Source organism: Gekko japonicus, unplaced genomic scaffold (assembly GCF_001447785.1).
Source record: "Gekko japonicus isolate JY-2015 unplaced genomic scaffold, Gekko_japonicus_V1.1 scaffold242, whole genome shotgun sequence".
Taxonomy (NCBI): Eukaryota; Metazoa; Chordata; class Lepidosauria; order Squamata; family Gekkonidae; genus Gekko; species Gekko japonicus.
Window position 1 is genome coordinate 248,200 of NW_015159717.1, and position 12,597 is coordinate 260,796.

General features: G+C 40.5%; 1 protein-coding gene across 3 annotated transcripts in view; it reads left to right on the forward strand.

The window, feature by feature from the left end:
- The window catches only part of ERG (v-ets avian erythroblastosis virus E26 oncogene homolog), an 87,885-nt gene extending 81,213 nt beyond the window's left edge, over nt 1–6,672 (forward strand). For all 3 annotated transcript variants that reach the window (XM_015418044.1, XM_015418114.1, XM_015418187.1), the window contains 3 exons: nt 1,220–1,276; nt 4,621–4,668; nt 6,149–6,672. In XM_015418044.1, coding sequence (XP_015273530.1) covers nt 1,220–1,276; nt 4,621–4,668; nt 6,149–6,669 — 626 coding nt within the window. In that variant the 3' untranslated portion in view covers nt 6,670–6,672. The remainder of the gene's footprint in view (nt 1–1,219; nt 1,277–4,620; nt 4,669–6,148) is intronic.
- Nucleotides 6,673–12,597: the final 5,925 nt, after the last annotated feature.

Sequence of the window (12,597 nt, forward strand, 5' to 3'; positions counted from 1 at the left end):
TACCCTGCCCTTCCCGCCGCGGCAGGCTCAGGGTGGCTAACAATAATAATTTCATTCACAATCCTCCATCATTCATTCCCAACAGTGGAACCAGATGGAACCACACATTTCCAAACAACATGGGAATCCATCATTATAGACTTCTTGCTTCTCACCATCATTTGGATGGGATACGTTATTGAGCTTAACACTGTGCCGCCACCACCACATTTCATAGCCACATCATTAACAACCTGTATCTTCAGGAATAGGTTCTTTCTATTCTTCAGAAAGATGCTATACATCCAATATCACTCTTTCAATGTGGATAGGTTTCTGTTATCAATACTTCACCATTCTGAAAAAGAATGGAGAGCACCATCCTAACCTAGACCAAAGGGTTCCAAAATGACCATAGCCTCTTCCTTTGCTAAAGTGACTCGAACAAGGGGTGTAAAATCTCTAGCCAATGACTTTGGAAGTAGGTAACATTCACTATTTGCTTATGTTACTAGCGGGCAAAACAGTTCCTGCCACAACCTCCCTAAGCACATTCAACAAAAACTTGTTGTATCATCTGCCTTCATGCAAAATATATCTTTCTAGGAGATTTGCAAATGTGTGGCACTGGCAACTGCCTCTTCTTTTGTATCCTTGTATGCTGTTGACATCTAGGCACAACAGGATGCATTTGGCCAGCCTGTATTTGATGCTGTTTTCTCTTAAATGTGGCTGCAGCTTGCTAATGCCATGTATGTAGTACTGCATAAAGACCACAAAGAAGTAAAACATTACTTACTTGTAGCTGGTGTTCTTCAAGTGATTATTCATGAACTAAACAATCTGTTCTACATTGCTGTTGCTGCTCTTTTTTTCATCACAGAAGTTGCTATATGAAGCGGTCTAAGGGAGCTATATGGGATACAGTGTGACAGTCCCTTCAGGGCATCTGCAGAGCACCAAAATTCTCCTATGGGGAAGCCAAATCTCAATTTGTTAAGGCATTCATAGTTGGATGTCACTACAAGTTAGAGTTAGCTGGTATGCCATGTGAGGGGGAGATGGTAGGTAGTTTTGTTTTTAAATTGGCCTAAAGATGTTGGGCAATTTAATGGCCTAAGGATGTTTCCCTTCCCTTATTTAAAAGGTGAATATGTCACTTCCTAATGCAAATAAGTTCTAATATGTAATTTCAACTGCATTGATGTTTTTAAAAAAGTATTCATTTGTGTTCTTCTAGCTGCCCAAGCATCATCTTCAACAGTATCCCAAACAGAAGACCAACGTCCTCAATTAGGTGGGTCTGCCCTTAATGTCACTCTGTCCATTATGGACAAGCAGAAATTGTCATTAATCTTTCAATAATTTGAACAGATTTGGACAGTTAGCAGAGAAGTCATCACAAATGTCAGTGGTCCCTGGATTATTCTTCTGCATCAAATTTTTTATTTATAAATCACTATGTTAATTTTTTTCTTAGAAAGGAGGACCTGCCATTCAAATGTCAACAATCAGCCAGTTGCACTGGCTAATGTTATGACATCATTGTGAAGCATAATTTCATTTACCATAAAAACCTGAGTTTGTTGTATTATTGGAAATTGTATTGAAATATTTATAATAAAGTATTAGCAAAAGGGAAAAAATCTTAGCTTATGTCAGGAAAAAAGGATTTAATTGCCATTTTGTTTTCATTCAGCTGGCAAAAGTGAAGGACAGAATTTCACTATGTCTGCCATTTTAAAAATATGATTCTGGTATTGTATTAATTGTTTTCAATTGATACAAGAAGTTTTTGCAAAGGGTTGTGTGTGTGTGTGTGTGTGTGTGTACATGATGGTAGTTGATTAGTTCTTCTACCTACTGGCAGTTTTAAATTTATTTTAACTAATGGTTTGTATGTATTTTATTATTATTTATATTGTAAACTGCCTTGAATTCCTATAAGGTAGAATGGTAGCTAGTAAATGTTTTAAATAAAATAAAATATATATCTATACAAACACACAAATAGTGGAAGACCTATAAGGACCTTGGGGGGCACCTCATTTTCCCGTGTATCCACTCCTCCATAATTTTGTTTCCCTTCCCTGGCAGCCCCCATATCCTCTTCCCTTTTCCTGTTTCTTTCTCTTCCTCCCACCCACCAGCCAAACCTATCTTTATCTGCTTCACTTTCTTCAGTTTTCCTTCTTTCCTCCCCCTGGCAGTCTCTCTCTGGGAAATGTCTGGCCTAGTGTCATAGCTGCTGTTGTGCCAGGGCTACTTGCGTGGTGGCTGATTCTGTGCCTGGGTAGTGAGAGTCTAGTGGTCACCACTGGGACTGTCCCCAGCAGTCCTCCTCCACCAGAGCATGTAACAGGGGAATGGGACAGGATTATTTCCAGGGCAGTTTTGGCCCTCAAGTCTACCTCTGCTCCTCCACATAGGGTTGCCAGCCTCCAGGTGGGGCCTGGAGATCTCCCACTTTTACAACTGATCTCCAGCTGAGAAATATCAGCTCCCTTGGAGAAAATGGCTGCTTTTAAGGATGGACTCTATGGCATTGTACCATGCTGAGGCTTTTCCCCTCCCCAAACCCCACCCTCTCCTGGATCCACCCCCAAAGTCTCCAGGTATTTTCCAAACCAGACCTGGCAACCCTACCTCCACATATTTGCTTTACAGAAACCAAAGTTTGGAAGGAACAGCAATATTGTTGTGGTTGCCTAGTAACATCCAAAATGGCAACTTTGAGCTCAGTGGCGTTCTTCTCTTAAAGCTGCAGGCATTGTTTCTATTATTTAGTGGAAGCTGCGTCCACTAATTTTTTTAAAGATTTCTTTTTTTCCTGCAAACTTGGGATTTTCTATAGGGTTGTAGAGAAATCAACCCTGTCTCTCCCTAGCTCCATTTTGAAGATCTCTTAATCCATAATCTATGGCCAATCAGAATTTAGAATTGTGTGTGTGTGTGTGTGTCTGCCTGTCTATAGTCAACACGGCACCATCTATAGATATTTAAATCTGTGAATTGGAGCCACATCGAGAAGGAAGAATTTTCTCCAAACTTGAAGGACTCCCCAGCTTTGCAGAAAAACCCCAAATCTCAAACAACTGGGGGTGATGTAGGGGGGAAAAACCTCACTGTGGGCAGGCAGGGGAAGAGGAGGAGGAGCCTTCTCCATCTGTTGCAAACCCACATCCCTCCCCTGCCAAGATGACTGTCTCTCAGATGTTGCCAACCCATTTCCCTCTGCCACTAAGGCAGTAGCATTGGAGGCAGGCAGGTTGGTGAGGAAGAGCAAAAGCATCTGGCTCTGACCCCCATATCATGCCCCCTCTGCTGACAGATTTGCCAGAGCAGCAACTGCTGCCACTGCCACAGCATGTCACATAGCTGGCTGGCTGCATATGGCATGGGGCCAAGTGGGCAAAGCAGCAGGGAGGGGGCAAAGCAGCAGAGAGATGGGGAAAGAGACAGGCAGGCAGGAGAAGTGGTGGGCAGGAGGCAGGCAAGCTAAATTTCCGCTGATGGGTCTTGCAGATTCCCTCTTGACAATATATGTCAACATGGCACCATCTGTGGGTACTTAAATCCAGAGGCCAAAGCTATGGACAGAGAAGACAAATGTTCGTACAAACCTGAGAAAAGCCTCTGTGTTGCAGACAAATCTAAAATCTAAAAAAAAAAATGTGGGATTAAGCCAGTCAAAGTAAGAAAAGCAAAACCTGTACATTTGAGAAATGAATGTTCTCTTAAGATTTCAGTGGCCATTTTGGAATTTGCTATGCAATCACAATGATATTGCTGGCCTTCATAACTTGGTTTCTGTCTGTAAAAGGCAGAAGGAGGAGCAGGCGTTTTATGGGGCCATTTTGGACTCTCAGTCCACCCCTACTCCCCCCTCTTGTCCTGGCCCAGCAGCAACCAAAGGACAACTTTCCCAGCATGACTTGCATAACTCAACCAGGTGCAGCAGTGGCTTCCAGACAACTCAATGCCACACAACTCACCTGAGCCCAGCAGTAGCCTTTACACAACTTACATAACTTAGCTGGCCACCACCTGAATTACTCGTGCATCTGCTACCAAATGTCTTCTGAAGCTTGGCCAGACTTTTCCCAGAGAGGCTCTCAGGGGACAGAAAGAAGAAAAGCTGAGAGCCAGTGTTATGTAGTGGTTAGATTGTCAGAACAGGATCTGGAAAACCCACGTTCAAATCCTCACTTTGCCATGGAAGCTTGCTGGGTGATCTTGAGCCAGCCACCACTATCCCTTAGCCTAATCTATCTCACAATGTTGTTGTGCAAATAAAATGGAGGAGAAGAGAATGATCTAAGCACTTTGGGTCTCCATTATGGGAAAAGGTGGGGTATAAATGAAGTAAATAATAAAATTGAAGACTGCAAAGGCAGATAAAAGGTAGATTGGTTGGTGAGTAGGAAGGAAAGCAGGAAGCAGGGAAAGGGGAGAGAATATGCGGAAAGAGGGGAAGAGGAAATAATGTGGGGAAGGGAACACAGAGAAATGAAATGACCCCACAAGGGCTTGTGGGTTTTTTTTTGCTGAACTAATTTATGATATTCTAATCTTACACATATTAGCATATGACCTGTATTTTAATGTTAAAGTCTTAATGGCCTATCTTTCTTTTTGTAGACCCCTACCAAATACTTGGACCAACCAGCAGCCGTCTTGCAAATCCAGGTATGAAGAAGTATTTCTGCTTTAGATTTTTATCTACAAGGTTCACAGGGAAATGCTGATGAGAGTATACTGCTGACTCAAGACTAGAGTGATGGAATTAGATATTCTTGGGTTCTCATGAAGTCTGTCTCACAATATTTGATCTCAATTAACCAAATGCAAACAGAAGTAAACTAGAAAACACAGTTATCTATGAAAATAATGGAACATTACCCCCACACACACAATGCCATATCACAAACAGTTTTTGAAACTTCCCGCAGTTCCAAAATAAATTTTCTACATGGAATGGTGGCAGCTTTCAAAATAAAAGCAAACTATAATTCCCTTGAGCTCATGAAATTCATAGCATGGCCTTGTGGCACTACACTTGATTATCCTTGATTAGTTAAAATGTTATTGTTGTCATGTCCACATTTAATAGGACGTATGTCCCATTTAAGTAGGAGCTGCGGTGGCTCAAGTGGTTAAGACGCTGAACTGCAGGCTGTGGAAGGGCGGTAGTTCAGCAGTTCAAGACCCGAGTGTGCCACATGACGGAGTGAGCTCCTGTCTCTAGTTCCAGCTCCTGCCATCCTAGCAGTTCGAAAGCAAGAAATTGCAAGTAGATAAATAGGTACCACTTCAGTGGGAAGGTAACAGCGTTCCGTGTGCCTTGGTGTTTAGTCATGTCGGCCACATGACCACGGAAATGTATTCAGACAGCGCTGGCTCTTCGGCTTTGAAACTGAGATGAGCACCGCAACGCTAGAGTCGGATTCGACTGGCTTTCGAGCAAGGGAACCTTTACCTTTTTATGTACCATTTAACTCAATGGGCTTGCTTCCAAGTAACCATATATAGAATCAAGGTATAATATTTCTTACCCACTGTATTTCCACACTGTTGAAATTGTTAGTGAATGTAAGGTAAAGAATTTTTCATATAATTCATGGGATCATTCTTACAATACTTCAGTAATCTATTTCTCACATTGTTTGTGAAATAGAGACGATTCCAGTTTTTGTCACATAACATATAACTGTTTCCTCTCCAAAACAACCTGTCTATGCCCTGTGTTTTGCCTATTTGGGAAGACTGCAATCCAATTAATTTTTAATAAAAACATGTTTAACACAGTTCTGGGGCTAGATGGGTGATGGTAAAATTTACATAATCTTTGGAGTCTGGTCAAAGACATAAAAGAACATAGCTTTTACTTAGATAATATTATTATTTGTCCCAAAATACTATTGTGAAATTATTTAGTAAATTCTTCAATTGGAATCAAAATTTATAGTACAAAAAGAAGTTCATGAAAATTTTACCCATTTCCAGTATTTCTGAGACAGTAACATTATGACCTACAGGGCATGAACTGGAAAAGACAAACAGTCCTTTAGATTTTTCAAGACAGGGGTTTGGTATTGCTAACAATTCAAAGCTGCAAGTGGTTAGCTATTTCTCTGCTTATTCTTCCTTTCTTTCCTTATGTCCACAGGGAGTGGGCAGATACAGCTATGGCAGTTCCTGTTGGAGCTCCTGTCAGATAGTTCCAACTCTAATTGTATCACCTGGGAGGGCACCAATGGAGAGTTCAAGATGACTGACCCTGATGAAGTAGCTCGGCGCTGGGGAGAAAGAAAAAGCAAACCCAACATGAACTATGATAAGCTCAGCCGTGCTCTCCGTTACTATTATGACAAAAATATTATGACTAAAGTCCACGGTAAGCGTTACGCCTACAAGTTTGACTTCCACGGAATTGCTCAAGCTCTCCAGCCACATCCTCCAGAATCATCCATGTACAAATATCCCTCAGACCTGCCTTACATGAGTTCCTATCATGCACACCCCCAGAAAATGAACTTTGTAGCTCCCCATGCTCCTCCTTTGCCTGTCACTTCCTCCAATTTTTTTGCTGGACCCACTCCATACTGGAATTCACCAACTGGAAGTATCTACCCTAATACTAGGCTTCCAGCCACGCACATGCCTTCTCACCTTGGCACTTACTACTAAAGGAAGAAAAATATTTAAAAAGGACATTTCTCCATGGAATACAATGAATTGTAATGGAGATCATGAACAAAAAGTGCCTAAAAGACATAACAAGGTTGACTGGGAACAAAGATGTCAATCATTTTTTTAATAAGGATTACTGGAGAGTATTAAAGATGCTACTATATAAAGAATGTTGACATTGAGTCAGCAGATCAGACACAGTGAAATACTGTTCTAGGTAAAAGTATGTAATGATAAAGTTGGGGACAGAAAAAGTTTATAAGCTTTTGTATCATGTTTGATATCATGCTAGTGCAAACTGGACTCCACTACAGCAATATAAGGATAATTCTATTATGATCTAGGATACATTATGTGAACATATAAATTTATTAAAAAATGTATTTTTCAACAAAAATGCAGAACAATGTCAAAAATATTTGTCTAGAGCAGGACCTGATTTTTTTAATGCAACAGTTTTATTTGGGATGAAATTAACACATTCCATTAAGAGGAAGGGATCAGCTATTTCAAACTGTGAAGACAATACAAGCTCTAAGATTCCTTGATAGTGTTAAAGAGCTCTGAGCCAAACATTGGGACTGAGAATGTGCTGAAGGGCAAGTGTGTGTTTGTAGGCTAAGGGGTGAACCCAAAGGGAGGTTCTCCTGAGTAAGCCCTGCTGAAATGAAAGGAGACTATGCAACAGCGCTGCTGTAGCCCTGTGTCTAATACGTGAAGTAGAAAGGGGTGAGAGGAGGAGGACAAAGGTGATAAGAGTAAAAGAGTCATTTTCTCTGGACATATAGGAAATTGAAAACTGGACAGTTTTTGAACTTTGAGGAATTACTTGTTTGGACTTGAGTACTATTATGTTCAGTATTATGCCATTTCCAGTGTTATCAAAGACTTGATTTTTTTTAGAGTTCAAAAAGAGGGAAGCAAGTAGTATCAGAGTATGCATTTCTTTATAAAAATGTAAAACTGGAATTGTCTTATATTTAAAAGTAACATTTAGGACCTCATCTTAAGGGAATTTGTTTTCTACTGGTTGAAGGTAGGAGACAGTCCCCAGTTGCCAAAGTCTGAAATCATATAGATATTTTTGTTAGGCAGTGCCCGTTTTTCTTTTCTGAGTCGCAAACGCTGTGCGTTTGTCAGAATAAAATATACAAGTCAATGTTATTTTTTTCTTTTTATATAATAATTATATAACTTATGCATTTATACACTACGAGTTGATCTCGGCCAACCAAAGACACAGAAAGGGACAATCAGAAATATTGTGGCCTTGAATTTTAACTCTGTATGCTTCATGTTTACATTATGAACTTAACTAGTACTTAGAAAGCAGAATGTATGTAATAAAATAAGCTTGGCCTAGTGTGGCAATTCCGATTGACACTGTAGTCTGCATTTTCATCTCTTGTGACACTAATGCTAACCATGTGTTGTTCCAGAAGTGTAATTTCTTTTTAAACATTGTGATTATTGGACATTCCCTTAGAAAGTAGACCTAGAAAAGACAGAGAAGGTATGGCTACCAGCTGCAACACATCTCCTCCTTCCATGGTTAACATGTAGTAAAACAAAATGTGTGATGTGATATCACTATTTCCTGAATTTTCCTACAACTGTGTCAGTTCATTGACTGTGACTAGCAGGGGTAGGGAACCTCTCAACATGACAATGCCTTGCTAGACATTAACAGGGAAGAAAGGAGTGACAAACGCAAGCCTGCTACTTTTGACAGCTGCCATGCATGTTGTGTATGTCTTCTTCCACTCTAAAGAACCACAACTAAAATAATTTTAAATCCATACTCTACACCATTCACTACCAGTTTCCCATGCCCTAGTTTCACTAACCTATTCTCTCATCTCTCCCCAACTCTGTTCTTATTCCTAGATCATCTCTCTCTCCCCCCTCCCTCTTTTTAATATATATGTCTAGGCCATTTCTTAGTAAAAAGAAACCAAGTGAAAATATGGCCTGAAGATTTAAAACATAAAGCACAAAACAGGCAACCCAAAGTCTTTTAATTAATTGTGCTTTCCTTTGCTTTGAATCTAAACATTAGCAATACTCATTTACCCTCAAACTATGTACAATTATACACCACACTATTATTTAATAGTTATTGAAGAAATTCAGTATTCTTATTTTTAAAACTAAGCAAGCAGCAACCTCTATCAACATGTTTTATTGTCACTTGAAGGGTCATCATCAAAGCTCATATTGAAATAAATGTTGTTAGTTTTTAAGGTACCAGTGGACTCCTAAACTCTTTTGCCCTCAGTGGGCTTAGAAGGCTGATTCGGTTCTGGATGGCACTGTTAGACACTTGTGAATGATGCATAGCTGTGAAATCCCATGCAATTAAATCTTGATGTGATACTGCCTGTTTTGCTCACCTGTTAACTCTAACAATTATTGGGACCATTTCAGTTTTTTAAATTTTCACATATACATTTCATGTTCTTCTTAGAACATTGTGCTTTGCACATTTCTTAAGGAATAAATAAGGATTATCTGGTTTTTGCCCAAGGAAGGCAACCGCTGTATGGGAAGGCAACCGCTGATACTAATTCAAAATACATGTTTGACAGAAACAAAAACAATTTAGGTGCTTTATATTGCCAACCATTTAAGCAGAACTCTAATTAGATTTAAACAATCTTTTATATTGTCTGTCCAAGAGAAACTTTGCTAAACTGAACAGGTGGTTATTTCAGATTTAGTAAAGTTAATTATCATACAGGTGACACACAAACCTTGCACAGCTTGCAAGAAAGCAAACCTGCCTTTTGTTTGACTTTCATAAGCAACTGAACCTTTTGACAATTGACCTTAACTGGAAATGTGTTTGCAGAAGTAACCACTGAAAATACAACTGCCCAGAACAAAGGCAAAGTCAAAGGATCACAACTCAAAGCAGGAGAAAGACTGTCTTTACATTTTTGTTCTCTGATGGTCCAGTCTGAACATGTGAGAAGTAGTCCCTTCCTGGTGTCAGGCAGGGTCGCTGACCATTTCAATTCCATAGGAGGGGGCCTCTCTCCCAAGCTTCCAGTCTTGGCTCTGCCTGCAGAGGATTCCTTCACCAACAGTTCCCCCCCCCCTTTCTTTTTCTTATCTCTTTCTCATTGTTTTGTCTCCCTCCCCTTACTTCCCCCCCCCCTTTTTTATTTGCCTTTGGGGCGGGAGTAGCAGGGATACACCTACCTCCTATGGTCAGCTGGGTGGGAAATCTCACACCAGAGAGACCTGCCCCCCCTCTCACAGCCAGTCATCCTCAGGAGTAGAGGAGGACCAGTCCAAAGGGACCTGAGGCAACAGAGGCAGTCATCCAGGGTCGTGGGGTGGCTAGCATTCCTTTCAAAGGCAGCAGTATTTGGGGGGATGGTATGAATTGATATCTGATAGAGGATAAAGACAAAAAGAAGGCTCTAACCACGCACAAGAAAGAAGTCAAACCCAAGAAATGCTTCCATTCCTTTTGCAATGCTAAGCACAACACTGGTTTTCTACCAGCTCATTCTCCCAGGTGTTGCTGGCAGACCAAACAATCTGGGACTCCCAATTCCTCTTTCTGCAAACCAACCAACCAGAGGTCATGAGGAGCAAAAAAGAGTTCTTCAGCATAACATCAACAGCAGACCAGTCCCACCAAACTTCGGAGGTCAGGTTCAATTTTTCACAGAACATTGGAAGTCATCTGTTGGCAACTGGTGGATACTGGACAAGATTACACATGCCTACACTCTGGAACTGCAAACCCTTCCTCATGATGGATTCCTCCAAGTCTCGACAAATCAGTGCCCAAGGAAACACCTCCTCCTTCTTCAAGCTATCCAACATCTTTGGGGCATTGGAGAAATAGAACTGGTCCCAGAGGACCAAAAGTCATCAGGGGTCTACTCAATCTTCTTAATTGTCCCAACAAATAATGAAGACATGAGAGCCATTTTGGACTTAAAGTGGCTGAATTGCAGGCTCAAGAAAAGAAAGTTCTGGGTGGAAATGCTCAAATCTTTAATTTCCTCAATCCAGAAGGACTTTCTGCATCAATAGATCTGTCAGAGGCTTATTTTCATATCCCATTTTGGGATTCTCAACAGAGGACCCTATGCTTCGCCTAAAGCAGGAATCATTTCTAATATAGGGCCCTTGCCTTTGGTCTCAAGACTGCCCTAAGAGTGTTCACAACTGTTCTAGTCTCACTCATTGCTCTTCCATGAACTCAGGGTGTTTCCACTTTTCCATACCTGGGCAACATTCTCATCAGATTCCCCTCATACTAACAAGGAGTGGAAGATGTGGAAAGGACTCTTTCCTGCCTGCAAGAACATGGCTTCTCAGCAGGGGATGTTTTGTGAAGTTGCTCAGTAAAATCTTTCCCTTTTTACTCAGATCTCTGTCAGCCTTTTCCCTCACACTCTTAAAATACTCAGACAATATTAAATTTTGCCTAAATGCCCCCTTAAGTATATGTTCTTCTTCCTTTAGAATCTTAATGCCTTTCACAGCACTTTTATATGATTCTAGTTAGAAGACTACTTCTCAGACTCTGTGTAGATTGACCACAACTAACAGATGCTGACTTCAGACTTCAAACTGAACACTCTGCCTTCTCTCTCTCCACACATACACACCTAGCTCTGCCCATACACTCTCAGCCACCACCCAATCACCTCACTCAGCCACCAACCAATCACCTCACTCACTCATCTCCCTCTTTCACCCCCCTTGTTCTTCTGACACTTACCAACCATTTAAAGAAAAACACACATATAACTTGAAATCATTACATGAACATTTAGAGAAGACCCAATAGAACCTGATTTATAACAGTGCTGAAAGTTCATAAGGTGTCAAAATTCTGGTGCCCCCCCCCCCACTACACTTTAAACATCTAATCCTCTGCAACCTGGGAAATGAATAAAAAGCCATCTTTATCCATTCTTACTTGTGATCACTGAATACAATGAAGCTTACTTTCAAGTAAACATATATAAGATTGAGCTATAAGTAGCATTATCTCTGCTTTTTTAGGGTATAAATTTTGTATGTCAAAAGTTTGTAGATCTGTGTATATAGATACCTTTTTGTTTTGGAAGAAGAGCAGCAAGAATTATCTTTCTTTGATCGTCTACAGCCTGACTCATTTTCCTCTGCTCATATAGTATGTAAAAATTTATCCATGAGGCTTATGCCCTTACACAGCACATTCATGGCCAGAATTCCATTTTAATGTTCAGCTCTAAATGCAGTGAAGAAATCACTGCCACCTCCCATTCATGCAGCCTACCCCAAGTATGCTATTGGGGGTTTCTGCCTGTCCTTGAAAGTTGGCAGGTGGTGGATGGCACCTTGCTGACAAGGAGCAGTGGCTGCAGAGTAAAGGTAAGAGAATCCCAAGTCCAGTGAGACAGGATAGACGGAAGGAACAGGGAAAGGTGCAGATAACCCTGGGGATAGTCAAGGGGATTCCAGTGCCAACACAGCATGACGTTCTGTGATGCAATAAAAACCTACCTCACCAAACTACTCCATAAGATATCTAATGTCATAATTAACAATGATGACTGTATTTTATTAGCTGATTGACTGGCACTTTACTACCCATCACATTGATTTTTATAACAATATCTCACAAATTTGCTGTTGTAGGAAATTTTGAAATCATTAGTAATAGGAAGCATAATTAAGCAAACAAAGCAGGTGTTCAAGGCAGAAAATCTAGCCTCATTTTTGATGAAGACTAAATTCATCTGTCCTCTAAACCTGAAGGCAATTATTTACACAAACTATTTTCTATGCATTAGCTGTCCTCTCACATGTTTCTGTTAACTCATTAAAGTTTTATGAGATGTTATGATTATTATTTACCATATTTCCTGGGGCAATAGCATCATTGACTGCAATTGAAAGATATGGATTCAT